Source organism: Bombus affinis, chromosome 9, assembly GCF_024516045.1.
Source record: "Bombus affinis isolate iyBomAffi1 chromosome 9, iyBomAffi1.2, whole genome shotgun sequence".
NCBI classification, from domain to species: domain Eukaryota; kingdom Metazoa; phylum Arthropoda; class Insecta; order Hymenoptera; family Apidae; genus Bombus; species Bombus affinis.
In genome coordinates this window covers 4,697,215-4,722,577 of record NC_066352.1, presented here as the reverse complement: position 1 = coordinate 4,722,577, position 25,363 = coordinate 4,697,215, and the positions used below count along the sequence as shown (strand labels likewise).

General features: G+C 39.1%; 1 protein-coding gene and 1 long non-coding RNA gene across 3 annotated transcripts in view; both read left to right on the top strand.

Annotated features, from left to right (window-relative positions):
- The window catches only part of LOC126920643 (uncharacterized), a 95,751-nt gene extending 80,013 nt beyond the window's left edge, over positions 1-15,738 (top strand). Inside the window, exons 3-7 of the long non-coding RNA XR_007712041.1 lie at positions 4,667-4,717; positions 4,905-9,574; positions 10,894-10,997; positions 11,146-13,664; positions 14,072-15,738. This is a non-coding gene — a long non-coding RNA (uncharacterized LOC126920643). The remainder of the gene's footprint in view (positions 1-4,666; positions 4,718-4,904; positions 9,575-10,893; positions 10,998-11,145; positions 13,665-14,071) is intronic.
- Positions 15,739-22,789: 7,051 nt separating this feature from the next.
- Positions 22,790-25,153, top strand: LOC126920640 (GDNF-inducible zinc finger protein 1-like). 2 transcript variants are annotated; one of them, XM_050731301.1, is made up of 4 exons: positions 22,790-22,954; positions 23,200-23,496; positions 23,889-24,014; positions 24,246-25,153. In XM_050731301.1, the coding sequence occupies exons 1-4, from the start codon at positions 22,946-22,948 to the stop codon at positions 24,948-24,950; spliced, it is 1,137 nt and encodes a 378-aa protein (XP_050587258.1). In that variant the 5' UTR covers positions 22,790-22,945; the 3' UTR covers positions 24,951-25,153. The 2 variants fall into 2 exon arrangements, with proteins under 2 accessions (XP_050587258.1, XP_050587259.1); XM_050731302.1 differs by having other exon boundaries at positions 22,792-22,954; positions 23,181-23,496.
- The last annotated feature ends 210 nt before the right edge of the window (positions 25,154-25,363 follow it).

The window sequence follows — 25,363 nt, the reverse complement described above, 5'->3', positions numbered from 1 at the left end:
GTTCCCGTTCCACGTTTTTGCACATCCAGCACGCTCGACGAAGTGTCTACCGACAGTATTACTATTAAAAGTTGCAGCCGACGTGAATTTTTCACAAAGGAAAAAGTATTCGGCGCCGCCGCTCGTATCTTCTATATTAAAACCTAATATGCGAGCAGGTAGACACGTAATATCTATTACAGAGTAATATCACCCTCGAAAACCTTCCGCGAGTACTTTGTCACATTTATTGTTCATATTCGAGGGGTTCCCGCTGCATTAAAGAGACTAACGCTCGCGATGGATGAAAAATCGGTAGACGACTGAACAGTTTTTCCTGGATACGCTCGTTTCTTTGATGTTACTGGAATTTTTTTAACAATCGACTGCGTAAATAGAGTAGTTTCCTTATAATCATCGTACCTTCGTTCGATAGAATTTTTTGTTTGGAATTTTTCACGGATTAATACGTAGATTATTCGAAAATGTTAATTAGAAAGGTTTTGAAAAGTCAAATTGGTATTCGATGCAGAGAATGGTTGAAGTATAGTAGAATTTCAACTGAATAAACTAAGATGCAATCATATTGAGTTTAGATTGAAGACGTTTTTAATCTAAACTTCGCTTCAATTAGGATATCAATAGAGAAAATGGAAACAATGGAATCATAGTAAAATGGAAACAACAACCAATAATACAAGGAATATTTAGCAGCTGAATTTGCGTGGTCTGATTAGTCCTCAATCAGGAATTCATTTTCCAAATTTAAGTAGGTAACTCCAAGAAGCTTTATACGATTATATATGTTTTGTATTTCGTGGATACTCACAGCGAACGGGAATAAGAGTTATGAACGTCGACTGTGGAGTAAAAGAGTGTCGTAAAGCAAGAACAGGAAGTGCAGCGAGCAGAACCCCGCAGCGAGCGATAAAAATTTATATCAGGGTGTTCGCCTCGGTCGGATAGTGAATTCAAACAGGCGTGTAATTGGCAGTATCGTAAAAAAGACCGAGAAGATCGAAAGAAAAAGCGAGAGGGGGATAGTGAACGGCGAGTCGAAGAAGATGAAGAAAAATACAGGCGCAAGCCGAAGAAACGGAAAGAAAGGAAGCTCGAGGGGCCTGTCTGTCCTCATAATTTTTTATCCTAAAACCGCTCCATCGCTTCGAAGAGCAATATTGTTAATATGCAAAGGAGTTTCGGAAAAATGGGGTGGCAAGGAATAAGGAGATAACAGGGACGCCCTGCGCCCCGAAATTAACGTGCGCCTCTCTCTTCCGAAGATTATCTTGTTCCAGGAATATTACGCGCTTGCTTACGGAATATCGATATCAAAATGTCCTTTATAAATTCGCGTTAATTCTTAAGCTCAACTTTAAACGCGTGTAAATTCTTTCGGGTAAATTCTATGATTTATTTAAATAGTTAAAATTATTCTCACGTAGTTCCCATAATTAGGTACGTTAGGTAAGTTTTGAAATATTTTGCACAAAATAACGATTTAAAGACAAACACATTAAAACGATATAATTCCCATTAAATTAAACTGGTTAATACTTCATGAGGCATCATAAAGAAAGACACCATACAGAACGCTTCATACGCCTACAAAATAAATTAATAGTATAATTGTTCAAAATTTGAGGCAACGCAAACGCTTTTCTTATTCAAATGTAATTAATTACAAAATATAATCGAACATTGTTGTTCAACTAATGATCTAGAATAAAAAAAAGGAGAAAAATGCTGCCAATCGAATCTTGTGACGACAACGCAGAGAATGAATCTTATCCTAAGCTGGTTTAATCAGCGATAGATGAAACAACGTTCTCGCAACGGAGGCCATGAAATAGTAGTTGAACGAATTGTTTTGATAAGTCGCAGAGACAATACGTCGTTAAGGTGGCGAGGATTTCTCCTTGAAGGAGGAGAAAGTAGACGTAGTCTGGTGGATGGAGAAAGATGACTGACACCCTCGAAAAGGGGGTGGCACGAGGAAGGTGACGGCGGGGCAAGGCGAGGAGGACTCTCCAAGTTTAGATTAAACTCACCGCGGATAAATATTCGTAATGGAGCGCCAGGGTGCTATAAATTAGCATGCTGCCCCCTGTTGTCCTTTCTCGATTCGACAATCTGTACACCGGGGCCCGTTACCTCCAACCATAAACTTCGACTTTTCCGCGAGTGCTCGCGCGCTCGTGCAACGTTGTCTGTCGATAATAAAAGAACTTTCGTCGAACTTTGTCCTCCGCGTAAAACTTCACATCGAAATGATAACAGCTATTTGGTAAAGTATTTTTATGAGAACAAAACAAGAATGACAGTGTTTCATTTCTTTTTCTTCTTCTTAGTAACTTTACGTTTTATACATTATCGTTTGGTTGCGTGCTGTTTTCCGTTACCCAAATACGTTAAAAGAGAATTAAAAGAGAGACGAATTCGACCAGGTAAGATCACGAAGTTTAAAAGTGTACAGTGTTCGTTAAAATAAGAAAAGGTTTTGATTATCCTGCACGCTAGAGGCATAGGTACAACATTACGAATTTAGTTGTCTATTTAAGAGGTAATAGAATAAGAGAATAAGCTTATATTAAGCTTAAAAAGTATTTCATACCTCTGCTTTAAAAAAGGATATACTTATTCTGCATATTTGTTACAGTAAAGATTCTAGTAGAAATTTAATAACGTAAATATAGTAAATAACGCTCATCGATTGAAGTTCATATTGCTACTAACTTTTTAAATATTTATTTCCACAAATTTTTCCATGACAACTATCGCCCATATTTCGGATATTAATTAATATACTACAGAATAGCGTAATATGACAATTTCATATTTATAAATACTACTAGAAATATTTAGCACATATTTAATCATGACAAGATAATAGAAGTTCAGGTCTCGGAACGTGCGTCATAGATCGTGTAGAAGACGCTTTCGGTTGCGAAGGGATGGAAGAGGGGGTAAACCGCTATTAATCCACAGCAAAATTGAGTATTATTAGGGGATACATCCAGGATTTGCGGTGGGCCGGGTTAAAATCTCTTTCCGCCGTATCTCAGGAATATCTGGTAATCGTTACTTTACGTGCTGGCGAGAAAACTCTTTCGCCCTCCGCGTACCTCTCTATCTATAAGATTAGACCAGACGCGGATTTACTTTATTTTATTGGCTGACCCATCCCTACGATCTGCCTTGAAAGGGACTTAATTGGTGTTGCGGGATCACTTTGATACCGCAACGTTTCCAGACGCGGCTACCCGTCGAATTCCTGCTTCAGATTTCCAATCTGGGACGACTGTTGTCTGACCATGCGTGTATACGTAGCTAAGGGTAATATCTACCCTTAATTGGTATGCTTGCGATTTTTGCTGCCCGTGACTCTAGTGGAATCGATTTTCTCGAATATTCCAACGTACTCTTCTCTTGCTGTATAATTTACGCTATACTTGTAATTGGTTTTTCTCTAAACGAGAATTTCTTTCTTTTAATCGTAAGTCTCTTTCTTTTATCCTAACTCTACTTTCTTTTAATCATAAGTATACAAAAATTGTTCGTATCTATGCCTACTTTTCATTACTGTTCTGGACTCTCGAAAAATCTGAGAAAATTCGGAAAAATATATTGCAGTTTCAACCGTACTGTACATTAACTAAGAGATTTTGAGGTAAAAATAAAAATACACTAGTGAAGTTCAGGATGTAAAAGACTCGGGTTGTCCAGTAAAATAAAACGCAAGTGTAATAGAATCTGAAGAATTTTGTGATGAATCGCAGGAATGAGGTTGATTACGATATATTTTAAAACGATATCAGCCGAAATATTTGGCAAACGAGATACAGACGAATGGGAAACATCAAGTTCAATGAAAAGCACAGCAGGATCGGATGGAAAGCAGCCACAAAGATATTTTGAATCCCAACGGTGTCTCTTTCGATCTCAATACATCTTGGCGTGTCTGCAGCGTAATAGAGAGAGAGAAAAAAGGTTCCTCGATGCTCACAGGGCTGCTTTCTGGATTGAAGTGGATTAATTGGTTGAACACTCACGGGGGTTGGAGCGAGACCACCCCCTCACCCCCATTCAATTACTTGTGATCTTTGCCGCCAACCCTTCGGTACTCCGAGACCTCCGGATATATCTCGCCGCTGTGAAAATTGGTCCCCCTGCCTCTGCCACCCTTTGCGCCAAGGGAAACTGCGCTATCGCAGGTATCCCTTCGAATAAGAAAACCTCACTGGGGAATCTTTCGACGCATTCTCCACGTGACTGCCATATCGATTGCACGCTCCAATATCAAGATTCCCGGCAGAATCTTTGAATGAAAACTTTCCTACGGTCTGAGATACGGTCTCGTTGCAATCCTCATGGAATATGTATGGAATTTACGGTAATATACGCTTCGGTGTTGCTGGAATTATCCTGCAAACTAGTTATATGATTCGAATTTTTGTTTTTCTTTTAGTACGAGGTCAACGATGATTGAAAACGATAAAATATTCGTGTCTTTCTGCTTATTCTTAAGAACTATTAACTGGATTGTTAGGTTTAAGTGAACTTTTCTTCTTCCATCCCTTTATTATCGCGATAAGGTGCGTCATTAAAAACAGTAATAGTTATAGCTATATGTTGCTCGTTATATCATGAAACCGAAATTAAACATTAGCGTATGTGTTTGTTTCAGGACATTTATGACAGAAAATCTTCATTCATCGGTCCTCATCCACTGAACCAGGTAAGCACTGTATAATTTATTCATGTCATATTCTACCGTAAGCATGAAAAAGTCCTATAGTCGATGCAAAATCTCTATCTTTCTCGTTTAATAGATGCAACTTTTGAACGTAGAATTAATTGAAAGCGATATCATCATACATAATATTTATTTTGATACCAATCTCCTATTCACTCTTACATTCCAGATGAATCGAACCTACGTTACAACTTATTAAGTCGATATTCCACGAAAACGACACTTTTGAAAATTTCCTTGCCTCGTTGCCAAATCTTCAAATTCCCCGAAACGAATTAGATGTTAATCCACGCTCCTAAGCACACGTGCTTCATCGTGACAATCGTAGCGAGGATAGGACAGGATAGCATAACGACGATTAACCACGTTCATCCAGTAGCTGGTGTATATACATATATATCGGGTTTCGTGATATTTCTTAATTAAATATAGCCTCAAGTTAAAAATGAAATTAAATAGAAGCCAGTATTTTTCGCCGCCGCCTACCGGCGCCGCGTTCACCGCATGGCCAACCCTTTCAACCAGTTTCTCGGTCGTCGACAATGGCGAGAGTAAGGTTGCACGGCCGTCGTACGCCCATTTCGACTCTCTCTCTGCAACCCCTTCTCGCTTTCTACGGGCCACCCACCATACATATTTCACGTCGAAATAATTAAACGCCGCTGGACCGCGAGTCGACTCGCCTCGGCTCGATTTCGAAGCCTGGCCTCGCTGATTATTAATTAGATCGTGCGTGCCTTACCGAGGCAAGCCTCTCGATTTCCCGATAAGCTGCTGACCATCGGTGTGGGCTCCTAGCCATGAAAACTCCTGCGGTAAAACGAGTATTAATGGAAACTGATAGACCCAACCGATTATCTTTGCGTGCAAAGAGACGTTCTAGTTATATGCGTGTTGGATTATCTTTGTTTGAATTTCATTTTACCCTCCTTATACAGAACAGTGGTGTTTTAAAATGATTTGAAATAATGTAAAATGATTTTAATATTAAAAATGCTGGATGGGGAATATTTGAATCGCATCGGTTTGTCTTAAGATCAACGTTGATATACTATTTTCCTATTGAAACCGAAATCTCCATTTTCTTTATTACACAGTGTGTGTTCTTTTTCTGTTAAATCCTCTGCAATTTATAGATATTTTAATCAGGTATATCATTTGTAACACTCTGGGAATCTTCTCCTAAAACAAAAATTACTTTGAAACTTTCGGCAAGATATAAATGACATAATGAAAATTATAAGGGAAAAAATATAGAAATAGATAGAATTTTTAAAATACTTAAGCGTTGAAAATTAGAGTTACATACAAATAAGTAATTTATGTCATACTGATTAATATAAGGCGGTTTCCCTAAAGATTCATAGGATTAAAATGATTTTAACAATGTTAAAACATTTGTTCATCGTCTTAATGATCTGCTGTTCAATTTGTCGAGAAGTTTGACGTTCGCGTGGCACTAATTCTTGGAGATACTGTCGTCTCAAAGGCGATTATCAATTGCCTTGTCAATTACACCCCGTCCAAGAATGACGTGCACATGTTACTGAACCCTCCTGTAACTAGACCCCTTCCTCTTCCTCTGTGTTGCTGCGACCGAATCTCGAGGCTCTGGCATGATCGCAACGAGTTATTTAATTACCACGATCTATCACTGGCTGTCAGCTTCCAGTCTATAATGCATGATCGATCGAGCCTCGACTTTCCTATGGCAACCCTTTGCGTCCACACCTCCGGTCCCGTGTGTGTTACGCGTGTTCATCTAACCGAAACGCCAAGGAAATCTCTTCTGTTCCATCAGATTTTCTGTCGTTGATACCTTTATACCTTTGTTTGAGAAAGCAGCTATGAAATATTTTCTTTTCTTTTTCATAGTAATTGTTATATTACAAATATTTCTTGCGTAATATAATATATTGAGAGCATTCATTATTTTACTTCTTTTCCTGAAGAATTCCTCACTTTTTCTGTATCTATAGCATAATCGCATGAAGTATTTAATGTTACGTTTAATATTAAGGTTCGAATTGGCAACTTTGTTCATCGTTGTTCATCGAATACTATCGACCTTATTACGCCGTTTTGGTGATTGTCGCTCTTCCTATTTTATGAAACATAGTATGTACAACGTACAATCTGACGATCATATTAAACGAGTCCTATGATATCTCCGGTTTATTAAAAATTGATCAATCAAATGTACCATCAAATCTCTAAAACTCTTTCACACGGTCGAGAGGATTTCGATGTTCGGAAAATACAAAGCAATCATGGCATTCAAAGTGTAAAGCATTCTGCGTTCGACACAGATTAAATCCAACCATATTGAAACGAAATTCCTTTGTTGCTCGCTGAACCTGGTGCAAGCGTCTTCAAAGGGGCGCACGTATTTAGACATTATAATTTTTTCACAGTGGAAGGGAATCAGGAATCGATTAAGGTATAAGTTTTATGAGAAGAAAGAGAGATCGGTTGGAAGAGTGGAACGAGCTCGCTCGGCGCTTTTCCATCGTCATTTTTATCGGCGCGGATAAGACAGCCGGGCTAATTCGCATTCCCCTTGATGTCTGCCGGAGTTAACAGTTTTAAGGGATGAAACGAGTATAGATCGAAGGCTGGAAGCATCGCGAAGGCGAAGGAAGGCGATGCTTAAGAAGGGAGAAGGCACGCAGGTTAGGGGCGACGACGAGAAAAGGAGACGAAGCAAGAAATTGATACAGCATACGAAAATGAATTGCCCCTTTGCCGAAGAATGTTCCACGGCAATCTGCCTTGTGCCTCGCTTTCTTATACTTTTTATGCTCATTTTCAATTTTCCCCATACTGCCGATCCACCGGGCTCTCCTATAAAACGTTGCGGTAACGTGTCACTCGCGTCTCCCACTTGCACTTTTATTCTTTCCAACGATGACAGGATGAATACAAACTGACTCATTATTTCCGCCGCCTTGTTTCACGTTGCGATCGAAAATGGATTATGTATATGATTCTAGGTATTCAATTAACGAATTCATTATTCCTGGAGGAAAATCTATTGTTTTATGGAGGGATAGCATTTTTTATTTTATTGGCAATTCGATGAAAATGTTGGTGTTTAGACTGATCAACCCAAGTAAAATTATTTACGACTGAAAATTATCAATCTACTGATTTATGATTCTTTTCATTCTTTCTTTTTCTGTTGTTAATGAAATCCACCGTTAAATATTCTTTATAGAGAAACGAATAGATCTAATCTCGCAATTTTCTTAATATTCCTGGTATAATTTAATTTACAAATCTAAAGATACTACGTACTCCACGGAATCTAGAAATTTTGGAAAACCATCTGTAAAAAGAACACGCAAAATTTTGTACCGATTTACCTTCTTACACCTTCTTTATTTAATCTACCCACCTGTGTAATCTATATCCGTAGAATCTTTTTTTAATTTCTATCTCTGTGCCTACCCCTTAAAATACTAACGTATATTCAAAGACGACCCCGTACATTAATCACCATGATCGACGCACATACATATATACAACGTGTAACAAGTACAATTAAAACATGACAGGCAGACAATGATAAGAATCCGAATCGAATTTAAAACGACGTCCTGGCAGGATGGTGGGGTCGAAGAAGATAAATTTCAGCCCGTGGATGCGAAATCAAGGCTCGAGTATCTAAAGTGCTTCCAAGACGAGTCGTTGCTGGTGCGAGATAGGGCCATGTTCGTTCCGTTGCTTATTTGTCGCTGGAGAAACGAAACGACTGGGGGAAATGGCGAGTCGGTTCTGGGGGTGGAGTTGAAGTTGGGGATTCTTCGATACGGTACAAATAACACTTGCAGACACCGATTCCACTTTCTCTCGCTTTCTCTCTTTCTCTGTTGCACGTAAAAGGAGCAACTCCAGATTCTTCCATTCGCCTCGGGACTCCTCCATTCGTGGTTCGATGGCTTCGTAGATGCTATCGCTAAGAAGGAATTCGGAATCCTAAGAATACCGCGATCGTGATACTGTCTTTTACTTGCGATACTTTTTTCTTGACTACGAATAGCTTTAAATTTTAATTCAACCTGTTTCGATTAAATGAACGAAAGACTCTTTAGAAATTATAATCGCGAGTTTCATCGTGTTGCATGATTTAAAAAAGAAGAAGAGACATTTGCAAATATATTGTATGAAATTATTCGCCCACTCCCTTCACGGTTAGAAGGATCGGGCGAAGCAATCTCGTTCGTTCAGCACGAAGCATTTTTGGAGCGTTCTTAAAGCATTCTTAGAGCACTGGAATGTTTGATTTCTAAATCGAGCTATCTCCAAACGACAAGTTCCCCTTTTTCACCTTCTTTTTACTTTACTAGATTCAGGTTTACTAGATGCAGAGTGACAAAAAGAAAAGAAGATTTTAAACATTCACGAATATAAATACTGTTTATTATATTATTCGAAAATTGTGTATTGTTGAATAATAGAGTAGGTCACGTGTGCTATACCTGGAAGATCGACACAATAATTCAATTACTATCAAAGCGTGACGAATTGAAGCATTTCGTTAACCGTTATAATCAGCTTTAGCGAACCAGAAGAGATTAAGCGGTTACGAAAATTTCGGTAGAGCGAGGCTGAATTATTTAGCAACGCGGAAGAACGTATCGGTGGTAAGCAGCAAGCACTTCCTATTTCCGTTCCGTAAGCCTCCTTGCGTTTTTGTCCCGCTCGACAACAATGGACCAACTCGATTTCCAGCGCGGAAACGCGTTTCCTACAGTTGCTTGAGCCGATTCCGCCGTCAGCAAGGAGGCAAGCGAAGAAAAAGCATCGATCTTGGGGAAAAAAGCGACGCGGGTTCCGGTACGTTCTAATTGATATTTTAATGGATTGGCCACGGATAGGGAGAGAGGAAAAAAAGAAAGTCCTTGAAAATCACTTCTCTGCCCACAAACGGGAGACAAAGGAATTAATGGAAGTCGCGGAAATCCACCCTCGGCCGTTGTTCCGTTTTCACGGCTATCAATAGCACTGTCGAGAGAATTCGGGCCCGGTCAAACGCCGCCTGTTATAATTTATTCAAATTAGCACCGGGATTATTCATGAAAAAGTTACGACGGAGGTGAACTGACGTTCGCCGAGGACGTCGCCCGATAATATCGCTCTATCTTTCCCTGCGAGATTAATACGGCTTTATTAATGCATATTTGACCGAAGTGCCGGTATTGCATTTATACGAGTAAGAAGTTTGCCGGCTATGCGACGTCAAAGCTTCGTCTCTCCCTTTTCGGCTGAACCGTCAAATTTCTGCGGATGCTTAACTTATTACACGATTGAAATGTAAACTCCCAAAATTTCTATGCCCCTGATCCGTGTCTTAAGTTTTTATGTAGTAACTCTTTTCCAATTGTCCGAGTAACATCGTAACATCTACATTTGTACAGTTCAAAGGATTAATAAACATATTGAGTAGGAAACATAGTTAACGTATCGCATCGTATCTGGAAAAATGTTGAAATTTCATTTGGGATATTTTGAAATGAAATTTCTAATTAGGAATGGTATAATTCGAAATTTGGAAGATCGTAAGACCTATATTTAAACAACCTTATTAATTAACTGTAAACGAGAAAGAGCATGAAAAAGTGTTAATTTTGTCTTCGTAACGGTGCTAAGTGCAAAATATCTATGAAACAGTTCAATTTATAACCAAGAACTTCTCAAGATATACTTAGACTCTTTATACGGTAACTTCAAATTTACATTGAAACTGGAGATAAAATCATAAAACATTTTCGAACAGTTAAAATCTGGGAAAAAATCTCATTTTTACATGCTTCTATATCTTACTCAACCCTTAACCAATTTCCAAATATATTTTAAAAGGAAATATTTTGCATATTCTAATACATCACTGTATACGTATATCAGACGTTTTTATTTATCAACGAGTAACATGGCATATCCTCAGACATTTTTCAGCAACGAATAACACGACGGGAAATTTTTCTCAATAATTAATGTTACATTCGGCGCGAGCATAAAGATTCATAATAAAAGCGAAAAGGAATTACGTGTAGTAGATTTGATAATCCGATGCGCGAGTACCGTGCACGGTAGATTTTTCTACTTACCGTGGAACGATGCTCAGAATCACGTCCGTAACGAACAAACGTTTCTAGAATACCTGGTACCTACGGCGCTGGAAAAAATATGGGAAACCCCATCCTTGGAAAAGAAGTGGGGGCGGCCGTGAAGGATGGGGTGGTTACCGTGCGATACGTGGGTAAGTACGTCGATGCACGCTCGCGCGCGCATACTTTCACACGCGTACATACACATAGGGAGACGTACGTGGTCTCTTTCTGTGTGTTCGTATGCGAGCCAAGCAAGCAAGCGCAAGGGTTGAATTTTAATTATTTTCTCTTTGGTAGGTATAATATTTCAATGCTCGCCGGAGCCTGTCCGGCAAGGCTCGTCTCTCGCTGCCATCTCTGTCAAGTAATGTTATTATAATTATACGCGTGTGTGCTTGGTCGGTCATTTCTTGTGCCCGTCCATCCCCACTTCCACACGCCACCCCTTTGTCTGTCTTTCTCTTCTTTCACCTTTTCCGCCACCAGCGCCGAGCTGCCTGCCTCTTCTGTCGCCTCTCTTCTCCTTTTTACCTCGCCTTTCTCGTCCCTCTGCTCTCTGTTCGACGTTCTCTATGCCCGGGTATTGTGCAATTAAAATGTCGTAATTGTCCTTTGGAATTTATCTTGAAATTCGTCGCTCGCCAGCCTTTCATCTCCCCCGTACTCGCTGTTTCGCGATACTCGTTTGGATAGAGATATCGAACCGTCGAATCGTCGATATGAAACGTTACAGGCGTTTAAAGCGATAACGCAATATTACACCTCTTATCTGCTCGATATGCGACCAAATTCCTTCCTACGTATCTCCATCGAATAAAATTTATTCCTTTCCTGAAACTGTTCTGTTACTTTCTTCACAAACTTCGCAAGAATAAAGTTGTATCCATTCGAAAGTATCCAGTATGAAGTATTTTGCTAACACTTGTATATTTAAAAACAAAGAGGATAGGTAATAGCGGGGATCGAAGAAGCTTCTTGGTTGAAACAGATGTTCGTTGTATCCGCATTCTTGGACGGCAGCAGGTCCACCAGCGGAGGCAGCCTCGGTCGATACTTACCCCGCGACGAAAGGCCGCCGAGGAGATAAAACCGGATGGTGTGTATGTATGCGATCACCTGAATTTCAGAATTGCAAATTCTTTAATTCACGGGGACGCAATGGCGGCGACGGCAGCCGCCGCGGTTTGCGACAGTGGTGCCCGCCAGCAAAATACCTTCGCCTGACCTATACAAACATCGCGGGAGACGAGGGATGTGTATTCAAAAATTTACATAGGTACATTTTGATTAAAGTGTCCTAGAAAGCAAATCTAATACAGCAGCCGGCCCGTACCTACATGCCGTACCCCCTCGTCCTTCTCTCTTTCCCTTTTTACTCCCGTTTCCCTCTTCCCCGTGTTCTTCTCTTTCGCGCCGTCTCTTCTCTCACGCCCCTTCTATCTATAGAGGGAAAGAGCGGAGCGCGCGGAATTGCGGAGAGGATTATTACGTATCCTTCGGAAACTTTCCGCTGGACGGAGAATTGGATCCGGACGAAGTATGAAAGGACTGAATGTTTCACGGACGCGTCTATTATATCATGATAATCTCGGGATTTATTACTCGGTGCTGGGCTTATTTTGACGGCGGCGTGATGCATTAAGCGACTCGCAAGTGGAAAATGATACGCGCGAATGTTAAATCTCTGAGGACCGTAATTAAAAGAATGCCCCGGATGATCAACGAACGCTGATCGTTTCCTCGTCCAAATTTTTACTTACCTCCGACCTTTATGTCGAAGTTCGTCGTTTATTGTCGTACAGATTATTCTTGCAAAATGCGGTGTTTTAAGTGTGGCTATCAGTAGGTTGAATGTATTTGTGCATTTATGAGAATTTTGATGATCTAGGAACATATAGAACGCGTGTGAGGTATCCAAATACTTCTACTGTGTTTACAAGTTGATTTTATAAAAATGTATTCATAACAAGTATACTTTCGCATTAAACGTTTTCCAACTTCTACGTAGATTTTCACACTGGTTTCAAATTTTACCAATACAGTGACGATAGTTGTGTCTCATTACAGTCTTAATAAAATCTCAAGATATTTCATATAACGCTGTGGACAGAAAAGTTTTCCTTCATAAATGTTAGAATATTTTCATGAGCAATTGTACGTAATACTTGGCGCAGTAAAATTAGATACGACGGAATCTATTCCAACGGGAACTTAACGTCGCGGGTATAAAAGGCTAGGTCCTTTGCATCCTCGTGCGCCGATTGGATTTGCCAATTAATTGCCGACGAGGGATAAAGCCGGCGGACCGTGGATGAAAGAATAACGACGCGGAAACGAAACGAAATTTAAATATTCTCGCGGTATTGCCGACATTCCTCTGAGCCTCCCCGGCTCACAGGAAGGGAGGAGCGCGAGCTCGGTGTAATTGCAAAATTGCATTAGCTTTGTGTTCTTCTGCCGTTCGCCCAGACGTAAGAGATACGCATGTAGAGAGCGTTGCATCAGATGATTCATATGGATTTTCATGTTTCCCTTCCACCACCCCATCCAGCGATAAGTATCGTTCTTTCAGACCGACGGACCGACGGCCGAAGCGAGATAAATCTTTCGTAGATTTTTGTGAACGCCAAGGGAATCATTATTGCGAGTGCTGATCACCTAGCCTTTTAATTATGGAAATGTACGGAACGCTTCCTGGATGTTAGAAGATACGAAACGTCCGCCGAATGGGTGTCTGATAAAGTACATGCACTTTGATAAAATACAGACACGTATCGGAGCTTCGTTATTATTCGCACGAAGCATCGTTGGAAAAGGTAATCTCCTTGAAAAGATATTTTCTTGGTGTATCCAAAATGCATATTTAACCTAATAAAGAAAAATATCATAGTTATATAATTGTTCCTAGAAATATATGTTTACACGTGTGACTATATAATGTACTAATATAACAAAAATGCTATATAATGTATATAATCGATTAATAATTGGTCCTCTAAGCCTATTTAGTTAGGTCTATTAATTAATTAATGGTTCCTAGTGTATTTTCTAAATAGTTCAATTATTAGGAAATTTTTCTTTATTCGATAAATAGAGGAAGAAGATTTGCAAGAGCCATTGCAATTACTAATTCACGCAATAGTAGCCTTATACTGAAAAGTTAGAATTACAACCAACACAAGCTACCCGATTCGCTGTTTCGTCTAATGCGTTCTTTTTCTAGAAAGCTCCTCGATATATAAATAAAAAACAAACGGAAGATAGTCCGTTTCGAGTAATCGTTGTTCCTTCGAAGATCTTCCGGTGAACTCTTAAAAAATCTGTTATTCGTGGAAATTAGCGAACGGCTGAAAAAGAACACGATAAATCTAGGGAAAAGATCCCGCTGTCAGAGGAACGCGCGTAAGGACGAATCACGGTGGTTCGCAGCGAGTCGTACATTATGATTTAATGCTAACACTGTGGTAATGTCGTCAGAGGATTTCTACGTATAAATAATTCGCGTGTCCGGACACCCAACCCCGAGGATCTCGAGTCAGGATGGACAAGGGTGGAGAAAGCAGAGGCGGAGAAAGAGGTCGCCAGAGGGTGGAGCAGGGGTGGCAGGTTTTTAATGCGGCATCTCTGGGGGCGACGAGGATTACCAAGGCTAAAAAGGAAGTTTTTAATAATTTTTCATTTTCTCTATATTTATTATCGCGCGCTTCCTAACCGGAGGGGGGCCGCTGGAGACAATGGAGGGTTGGTACACTGGTCCGTCGTCCAGGGCTCTATAGGAAACAGCAAGGGGCGAATTCACGATTGTCAGTCGTCGTTGTAAAATTTTCATTCGTTTTGTCCTGGCTCTTTTATGCCCAGGTCTTGGTTGTTTTCGATCTTGCTTATGTAAAGTCGCCATTTAATACACAACTTGGTTTAAAGAAACTTCTCAGTAATTTCTAATCAAATATGAAAACGAGCAAGTCGAATACCGCTGGAAAAACCTACTACTTTTTGTTCATAACATTGTTGTTTATGCATCGATACTTTTATTTTGTCTGATTATTAATATTTGTGGGGATGGGAATTTGATGTGAATAATTATCGGAAAAGTCGAGAGTTTAATATTAAAGAGGAAGAAGAACGTAAATTCATCCAAGGATTTGAGCGGGCGAGATTGAATGTATTCTGAATTCATTTACGTAGTTTGTTTGGATATGATTTATTATGTAATAGTTATTCGTAATTATTGAACGCAGTTAATTATCAATGGCTGTTGTATAGAACAATTGCATCATTGAGTAGTTTTATTTTGTATTGGCCTGTAATAAACTACTATTATATTTAACAATCGCTTGTACTATATTTAGTTATAATTTTATATTTTCATGTTTATTTTCTAAGGATGGTAATCTGTCATCTTTCTGGAGATAGCGTAATCGATATTTCTACAAGTTATTTCTTTACCAAGAAAATACCTACAGTATCGACGTTATTGTGAAAGCATCGACAGCAAAGAAAATTACGTTTCCCAATCAGTGGATCCCTGAAGAAGCGAAAAAGCACGGGCTGGGTGTTTCGTTAAGGTAAGCGACGGGACACGAGGAAATTTCAGCGAAGTATGCACCGAGGAAGAAACGACAGAGGGTTCGAGGCAAGGGAGAAATTTGTCTGTGCTAATTTGTTGCAGAGATCGCGGAATTGAAGGAGGCGCGATGTCTCTTCCGTTGGCCCAAAGCATTCCACCGCACGCCTTTCTTCCGGCCACCCCTGACTTTCTTCTCCACCCTCGTGAGCCCCAGCATCCTATCGCATTTTCTACGAGTTCCATTTCGAATTAGGTACAGCTCTTTGTCGATAAGGAAGAACGACAGTGGCGAAGGGGAGAGGAGTAGGAGAGTGGAAATTAGCAGGAACATCTGTTAATTAATTGATAGTGTCTAATTCGTGGCACCTTATTACGATATGAAAATATCTAACAGCGATAAATTACTAATTTATATATTTTTTTATATCTTCTGTCGTTCGAATAAAAATTTGTCGATGATTTACTGAATTTTTAAATTATAGTTTAATGTATTCCAAATGCTGGAGGTAATGACTTTGTATACTGACGTCTTGCTGGTTGAATCAGTCAGTTTGTCAAATCGGTAATTAAGGAGGGAAAAATTGCTTGAATCTGAGCTTCCCTCTTAATCCAATAAAATACACTCTCGACGTATTAATCAGAAACGCGGGGCAACGTGTTTCATAAGACTCGAAGTATCGTAAGAAGCAGGACGAAAACATCAATGTCAATAATAATTCATTGATTACTTAATTCATAGTTACCATGACGACCGCCTCTCGCTTTTCCCTCGCCTTCAAGCTGTTCTGTTTTTCTCGCTTCGGCGAAGGAGAGTTACGTGTTCCTTAAGCTCGCCTCACACGAAATTGACAGATTTCGTGCGATCTATGTAATCGATTTACTTTTTCGAATAAACAGAAATTCTACGTTATTTTAATTTCATATTACCTATATATGTATGTGTATTTTAAGAACGATGAGTTTCATATTACAGGTATATAAGATTCTTTAAAAGTGTATGACTTCCACTGGCTGTTTGTAAGCTTTGCATCAGATTAACTAGAACGTGAATCTCAAATCTTCTCGTTAGATACATATGAAAACAAGCACGAATATACGAGCAACATGAAACTGAAAGGATATTTTAATTACGCATCCTACTTTGAACTTCATATTCATTTACCATTTCTTTTATTATTGCTATCAAATAATATATGTTCGATGTTCTTCTAAATCCATTTTATATTAAATATTCTTCTATATCCACTAAAAGTTAACTACGTAGTGTCACTGAATAAGAATTCAGGCACAAATTCCATGTTTTCAACTTCAAGTAAGAACCTGTGCAAACAAAGAATAAATCTCATTCTTCTTCCATCACCATTCGCTTACTAAATTTTAATTACATAATGTCGTCGAAGGAGAATTTCTTTTCTATGCAAAATTACTACAAACTTTTTATATTTCATCGATTTAAATTTCTATCAAAATGTAAAAGAAACGAAGAAGTCGCGACAAAGTGAATGGGACAATCAGCCAGGCAGTGTACGTAGCTGACTGCGCCGAAAGTCTGGCGCGTTGTGAGCGTCGCATTAGCCTTGCTTACGGGTACGCAAGCAGGCAAGGAGAAACACGAAATGAATATTCAGAAGTTATTAGTCTGTAGTGAAATGTGACGGGGCTCACCCTTCTCGAAAACCGCCCTGGCCTCCGCCACATCGCCCACTCTTCCGTCTCATCCTCTGACTCTCGGCTGCTCCTCCCCCCCCCGTCCTGGGTGGCTTCGTCTCACCTCCTCGCACCCTCAGCGGTATAGATTTTGCGATACATCCTGGCAGAAACACTCGCGAGCGAGCGAGACGCACTGCTTGCTCCGCTCGCTGCTACCAGTCGAAGAAGGGGTTGAAGCCTCGATGAAATAGGGGGGTTGGGTGGGAGAGAGGGCTGAAATCGTGAGAGATGAGAAGCTGGCAGGGAAGGGGACAAGGAACACCGGAGAGCAGGCCCGACGGGAACACGACGGAGCTAGCGAAAGAGCTTTATGCATAAGCTAAGAAACGCCATTGACGGGCACTGAGCACTGTATACATACTTTGACTGGAACAGTGCGCTCGATAAACAACGGTGTAGATAGCGCCTACGTGATGCTACCGTGTCACGTAGCCGAGATATTCTTCGCCCGGCAATGCGTACATCGTTTCTATGTGCCGACTTCTCTAATTGCCCTAATTATATTAATACTCGACGCGTTTAATGAAATTAACGGCAATGCACCGGTGAGAAGAAGCGCTGATTAAGAGTTGATGCTACTTGCAGTTTTTACGTAGTTTTCGATGGTTCGAAACTTCTGCACGCCTGAGAATCGTACAGATTTACATAACTAGCTATGAGTTAAGAGACACTTAATACCCTGATATTAGTAGGTATAATAATTAAAGAATGAAGCTGATGCTTGTTAACCGGGTGTGTCGTAAGTGGACTACGGACTTTTTTGCGTTTTTTGTGTACAACATATCGAAGCTTTAAGACTCGTTATAGCATTCTTCTTCTATTGTTAGTAGGTAAAACAATTGTCTACCTATATAGAAATTTGCATAGATATCTGCAGTGCAATTATGAGGAAAATTAAATTCTATTGTATTTTATTAAGGGTTACATTTAATAATAGCAAAGGTCTCATGACTTGCGTACGAATGAAAGTCTATGTATTGATATCTTGGGAATTGTCTTCTTATTATAATAATTGTTAGCCAAGGTAGAGAACAAGGAAATACGAAGAGAAAGAAAAGATGACAAAAAGGAAAGGTGAAAATTTAGAATATTACTGTAAAAATATTAAACTTATCTACTATCTAAAACATTGATTTATGACTATTCTCGGACCAGGAGTCGAAAATACTTCACAAACAGATGGATATCTGGGGAAACGATACGAACGGCTATAGAAACAGTAGCATCTTGGAAATGTGTTGTAGCGAACGATATTCAAATGGCATCAATTTCTACCGAATTGCTCCCTCTATATCTGGCCGCAACCTGGATGCAAGACCTTCCTTCGACTCCCTTCGCGAAGAGGGAGGAAACCGTATTGGCAGATAGCTACATCGTTTTACAACCCCTTATCTGGATAAGTTACGGATATCTATTCACCGTTTCTCTCTCCTCCGAAACTGTCTTCGATGGTGTCATCGATTTCCATGGAAATTCCTCTCAGATTCTACGATACGGAGGGGAAGCATCTAGAACGAATGATAAAAAACATATTCGATGTCCATTGCCTAATTTTATCCCTGTGTTTTTCTATTTGATGAAGATATACCGTGTCATTAAAACGTCGTCTTTTTATAAAATAATCAAATAACAGAGATGTATTAAACTGAGAACTGTAGAAGAATTATAATTGAAAAAACGTTACGGAATAACTTAATAAACGTTCTGGAATAATTTACATATAACATATCAGCTATTAATATTAAAATCATATTATCGTTAAAGATGACACGAGAAAGATTTAATATGTTTGGGCAGAACGGTCGAACGTCTAGTGAAATATCGTGACACCCAGTACATCGCGGCAATTCCCTTCATCTGCTTATATTACACATACAATATCTGGGTATCGAAGTCGGTTGATCCTGGTAAGTTCTCTCCCTTGGCAGCGGGCTATACATCATACTTTCTTCTTTATTAAACTCATATTTTTCAAAAAGTCTCACCTCCGCTATCTGGTGTCGGCCTCCTCTCGCTCGCAACTCGGAAATCAGCTCCGGGGAGAACGAAAAATTCATTTGACTCTCGAGGATAAGATGAATATGAAAATTGCCTGGCTAAAAATGATTTACATTCGAACGTCACGTTGATGATATAACTGGAGGTGACTGTCTTGTCATGAATAATTTATTCCACCGGAAAATGATAGAAAAATATATCTATGCTCCGTGATAAAAATCACTTTCCGTTTTGACCGCCCGAAACAGTAAGCATTATTAACAGGAAATATAATCTTTTATCGAGAATAACGGGTGTAATTCTATGTAAAAATTCGGGACACGTTCAACAATAACTGTACAATGATTTAATTGTTATACATATATATATAAGACATAAGAATAGTATAAGAAATCAAGATTCTTCTCTATGGAAATTTTGTCTTTTTAATAACTAAAATGTCGATTTAATTCCACTAGAATGAAAAATAAAATACATAAATGTATCGCATCGTTTCCCAGTGCGAATCATAGCTCAACAATTTTCAGTCAAAACATTATTTCGCTATGAATGCTGTTGAGACCACAGAGAGTTCTGAAAGGTAAAATATTTATTGAACAAATATATCACGCATCGTGATTCGAATACAATACTAATAAATTCACATAGTAAAACTTTTCTTAATACGTAACTTACATATAAATCAAATTACAAAGAGTCTATGTCGAAAATTTCTAGCGATCACAGTATGACTCAAAATTACAATCATCGATGCGCTGTCCTTTTTCAAAAATCATATTCGATACACTCGAGCAATGTATTCTTTCTCTGCTACGCAAAGTCTGGTGAGAAAATATAATTCCCCGGTAGTTGGCTGACAATGGAGCCGAAAAGAAAACGAGGGGGAAGTTCTGTAACGAGCGACGCTTTCGTCGCGTGGCGATTTGTCTGTTCGCGGGTGGAGAAGTTCGGCCACTTTCGTTCGACGCGTCCTGGAGAGATTGGCCGTTCCACAGGCATAAAGAAGAAAGCCACCCCCTTTAGCAGGCTTTCAGCAAACTCTCTGCCACCCTCTCCTCATGACCCGAAACCGCGGCCGGTTATAAAGCATTCTTCCAGTTTATTAGACGGAGACTCGCGGGCTTCTTTTTATATTAAGCATGTGCATTATTAATGCGCGAGTATAACCGTAAAATGCTGATGAAAAAAAGTTGCGGAGCCCCACGGGCGTTTCTTCGTGGCCAAGCGGGAAGAAGGCTCCTGCGAGATTGCTGCTTGACCGACTATTCCTTCCTCGGTTCCGCTTGATAACGTACTACGAATTTTCACAAACAAATTCTCTTTTCTGTTTAATTTAACTCACATTTCGTAATTTTAACGGTACTACGAATGTTTCATCTTTGGTTCGGTTTTTCTTTATGTAGTTAATAGCTTAGAGAACGATTTGTTTGCCTTCTCTGTTCTTTGAGTAGCCTCAAGATGTAATTGATTAAAATGCTTTCACAATTATTGAAATACTTGTAATGAAAATAGATTCGAGTTACCTTTCTTTTCGTTAATTTGTTAATCACAACGTCTCGTAATTTGTTACACAGATCTAACGATACAGAGCTACAAATGCAGAAAATTTCTAGATAAACGATTAAGAGATTAACAATCGAAATATAATGAAATAGTTCATAATACATGAATAGTCATAAATTAAATTAAACTTAACAAACTCGAAGCTACTAACTCGATCGAACTCAGTGTCCTTTAATTTTCCAATTTACAACTTATCTTGCCTCCTCGTTACGTAATTACGTATATCAGTCGATACTAAAGGAATTCATTAACCACGACGGCAATAAATTATTCAGCGTTACTGCCAATATTTTGATCGACCGATAAACCAGGTGGTAACCAGGGACGTTCTTCGCGTTCACCCATTCCACCCTCTGGTGGCCGCTGAATATTTCATCCGAAAGATCTGTATTTTTCTTCGGGTGATTGTCATTCGACGAGGAGCAGAAGCGACGGGGTATGCCGGCAGGCTGAAGCAAAATCAATTATTCATCCGAATTGGTCGGGAAAAAGTCCTAATTATCCGGGGCAAATACAAGCTTAATACGCGGAGAGAAGTGTACCAGCCTTCTTCGTCCTCGCTCCTCTCCCTTCCCCTGTCCCTCTCTTTTTCGTTCACCGAGCCCTCCATCGGTTAGTACTTGGGCTCTCACAGTCGGTCTTCAGGCTTCCTTCTTACCGTGAATAACCATTTGTATTTCCAATTAGCTTTGCTAATAAGAAGACGGAGGCATTGCCGTAGTTAAAAAAATGTATAACCTCATCCAGCCACTGGGGAAATAAAGAAAAGCGCCGCTCGGGTATGACAATACCGGCGGGTCGAGCGGGGTTATACCGGCTGAACTACAATTAAAAATCCTCGCTTCACCCTCGCTTAACCCTGCTTCCTCCTTATGCCGTATTAACGACCGGGACGTGCAGAGAGGGGACACGAAACATCCTACCAAACATCCAGCCTTTTTTTCCCAATTTTATGCTTGACCCCATCTCCGCCCCGTCCTTGTCCAGCCTCCATCCTCTCACTGTCCGACTGTCTGCCTGTCTGTCGGTTAGTTCGTATTCTATCTTTATTTCAACAACTCTTCGGTTTTTGCGCGATGCGACGATATCTTCGTTCGATTCACAGTGAACAAGTTTGTTCTTTCACGAAAGTGGACGGTGGTTCTGTGGTGAATGGCTGTGAGATGGTGTTAATGTCGCGATTGTAAAACGTACACCGATGGCTACTTGTGAAGCTCGAATTAGAATCTTACAGTAGAAGTTTGAAAGTATTCAGTGGTTATAAAAGGTATTGGCACAACATTGTATTCATTATGGCATTTACATATTAAATAATTAGGTCCAAGTATGTTAAAATTCGTATCATTTTGTAATTAGTCTTATACGAGCAGAGAGATTTGATACCGCGAAACTTAAACATAAAACCTGATTAAAAAATTGTTGATGGAAAGACGAGGGCGTGTGTCGATACCGTTTGTATTCACTGTATATTTAAATACAATACGGTCTGTTCTTCGACCTTGACAAAGCTGAAATCTTAGGATTTGTCGGAAATGAAATCGTTTCCTTCATTCTTGTTACTTATTCGAAATGGAGACAGTGAAAATTGTTCATTTTGAAATTATAAAAAAGATTGGAATTAAATGGAGCTTACATGAAAAAATTTTAATGAAATTATTATTACAATTATTATGAAACAAAATTTATCAAAATAAAATATTTAAATGAAGTACAGTTACAAAGATATAAATTAAAATTCGTATAGGATTGCAAATCCATCTTTTTCAAGAGTAAAAGTACAATAACGAAATTCAATAAAGATATGAAAAATCATCGAGTAATCAAGGTTAAGAGAAACCGCTAAAGAGAAACAGAAAGACAACATACGGTCGGAAAACCCTATTCGAGACTCTAGCGTTAACGAGTGATAATCTTATCGAATAAAAATGCGAGCAAACGTTAATAGAAAAAGTATTGCCATAGCAATCATTAGGGATCGATCAGGAGATCGGATTTCATTGAAGGCAGTCCCGTGTTTGCAAACTTGGATTTTCGTACGGCGACTCCGCCAGGCGCCCTTTGTTGTGCCAACCATCAAAGTCAGCACGAGGTCAACTAAACACAGTTTCTTCTCCGTCACTGTCGTCAACGCGATGTGAAATGTGTGTCGTGTGCTGGCATTCTCGATCACGTACTCGTCGAATTCGATCCGTAGTGAATGAATCAAAATATCGGAACTGCGCGTGGTGAACGAAAATTCTGATATTTCGCAGGACGCTGATGCCTTACGTAAGTAAATCTTCTTGCGTATTCGTGTAAATTAACATTTTCAACGATTAATCTTAGGGTAATGTGATTTGCCACGAACATAGTACAATTAACAACTTTTATTATTACACGTAATACTTAATATTTTAAGTATCTTTACAATTTGTATGCTGTAGTGAATGAAAGAGTTGCTATTTATTTCTTATTTCAATATCGATGTATTTTGACATTATCGATGTATGTTCAGTTGGTTTACTTCGCAATAGACGACAATGAGAGTGAAAACCGTGCCGAGACAGCGAGTAATTCAAGACAACAGAAACATCGAATCACAGTCGGAAACTTCTAGTGTAAAGTCTGAAAGCACGAGACAATCTTCAAACAACGACACGAAAGATATGTCGGAAGCTGGCAAAGATGAGTTACAAGGATCGAACGAAGATGCGATTGATTTAAATGGGAATAAAATCAAATCAGAAGATCGATCGAAATCAGTAGCGAAGAAGGACAAGGAGACCTTGAAATATTCGGAGGAAGTATTAGATATGTCGATTAAACTGAAGGTACGATGTGTGACAGCTGTGTTTATGTGTACGTATGTGTGTGTGTGTACATCGGTATTCGTGGACGACATGATAACACGCTCTTGAAAGTCATGGCGCAAATATAAACGGTTACATTGTAATGTCATTCCCTTGAATCTATTAAATAATTCTTATTCGTTACGTGTTAATTATAATTTGTAGATGAAGAAATTCTTTTGAGAATGGATATTTGTAGAAAAAGAGTATATCAACGTTATACAATATAACGTTTATTTATATTGAGTAATTTATTTTCGTTATACAATTTGTGCCATGCATATTGCTTAACTTTACTGTTTTCAAATTATATAAGTTTATGCAGATCGTGTAATCGTGCAATTCTTGCAAATTCTATAAATTCGTTTTTATAGGGCGAAACCTCTGCAGAAGGAGATTCAGTTCTTCTTAGTTTGATAGCTGGTCCAAGCTGCAAGTATTCAAATTCGCAGTCAAACGAGGATGTAAAGGAATCTGTTAGTAACGACGACAATAACAATGTATGATGTATTTCTGTTAACAATTGATACGTTGTGGATGTTTGTATATTAGAGACTGTATATCAAAATGTGCTGAGAATATGCTACATTGTACTATTTATGAAGTATGGATGATTTTTTGAAACAAAGAAGACCTGATCTACAGTCTGCTAATGAATAAACATCCGTAATCTAAAAAAAATTATAATATTTCCATGTTACTATATCATTAAATTAATCAATACATCCTAGATACTACTTCCGAAGACAGATCTGGAAAATTCCTCGGCGGCTGGTTCCTCGAGCATAGAAGATTCAGGCCCATGCGAAAACGAATTAACCACGCAGACCACCAACGATTCGGATAAACCATCAGAAGCTCTTAATTTGTGTAAACGGGATTGTCAGGACGAAGATGATTCGAATCACGGCGTAGGTTCCGATGAGAAATTAAAGGACACTTTCCTTTACAAGATCATGACAGATCCAACGTTCTTAGAGAACATACAGAAGCACAAGCAAACGAAACGATATACGTGTCCGTACTGTAAACAGGAATTTAATAACAGCGATGAACAGGCCGACCACATGGATGCGAAGAAAGACGAATCGAATCAGGTGGTTTGCTGCGCGTGCAAAAAGACTTTCGCGCAGAAACGATACCTAAGGTACCATCAGAGGTGTCACTCGGAGCGGACCATGTTCACCTGTGATATTTGCACGAAGAAGTACACCAGAATAGACAATTTGTCGAGACACAACGCGTTTCATGTGAATCCAGACAAATTCTCATGCAACTACTGCGAGAAAACGTTCGCGAGGAAAGATCTGCTGAACAAGCATTTGAAGTGTCACGACAACAAGTATCGCTTCTTCTGCGAGATATGTCAGAGATATTTCAAAGGGCCGCTCTCGTTGGAAAACCACAAAAAGAATTTTCACTCTAAGGCTACATAAGTACGTGGTTTTTAAGCATATTTATAACTGTATTATAGCTGTAAACTGTAGCATATCAGTGAGAGATTAAAATCTTAACTAGTCGCTAATTAAAATGACTCAATATAAAACCTGTATATCATAGTCGATATATCAAATTAGATGCAGAGTTAATAAATGTTAGGTAAGGAGCGTTGTATAGAAAATAAATTAAAAGAGTACTATCTGGATCTTGTATCATTTATCCTGAATTTAGTTAAACGCAAAAAATCTGAAATATTGAACTGGATTCTTATTATGTTTTATTAGTCGTTATTTTTTTATTCGCTATGCCATTAAATTGCTTAATACTAGATTAATTAGTAATGGACAGTTGATCTCAGTTTTTCTAAGTGCTTATTGTTCATATACACGTAAGAAATATAGAACTTTCA

What these genes read in the sequence shown, in the direction of transcription:
- LOC126920640 (XM_050731301.1), top strand. An exon ending in ATATGTCGATTAAACTGAAG is followed by an intron (nt 23,497 to 23,888) that starts GTACGATGTGTG and finishes TCGTTTTTATAG; the next exon opens with GGCGAAACCTCTGCAGAAGG. An exon ending in GTAACGACGACAATAACAAT is followed by an intron (nt 24,015 to 24,245) that starts GTATGATGTATT and finishes AATACATCCTAG; the next exon opens with ATACTACTTCCGAAGACAGA.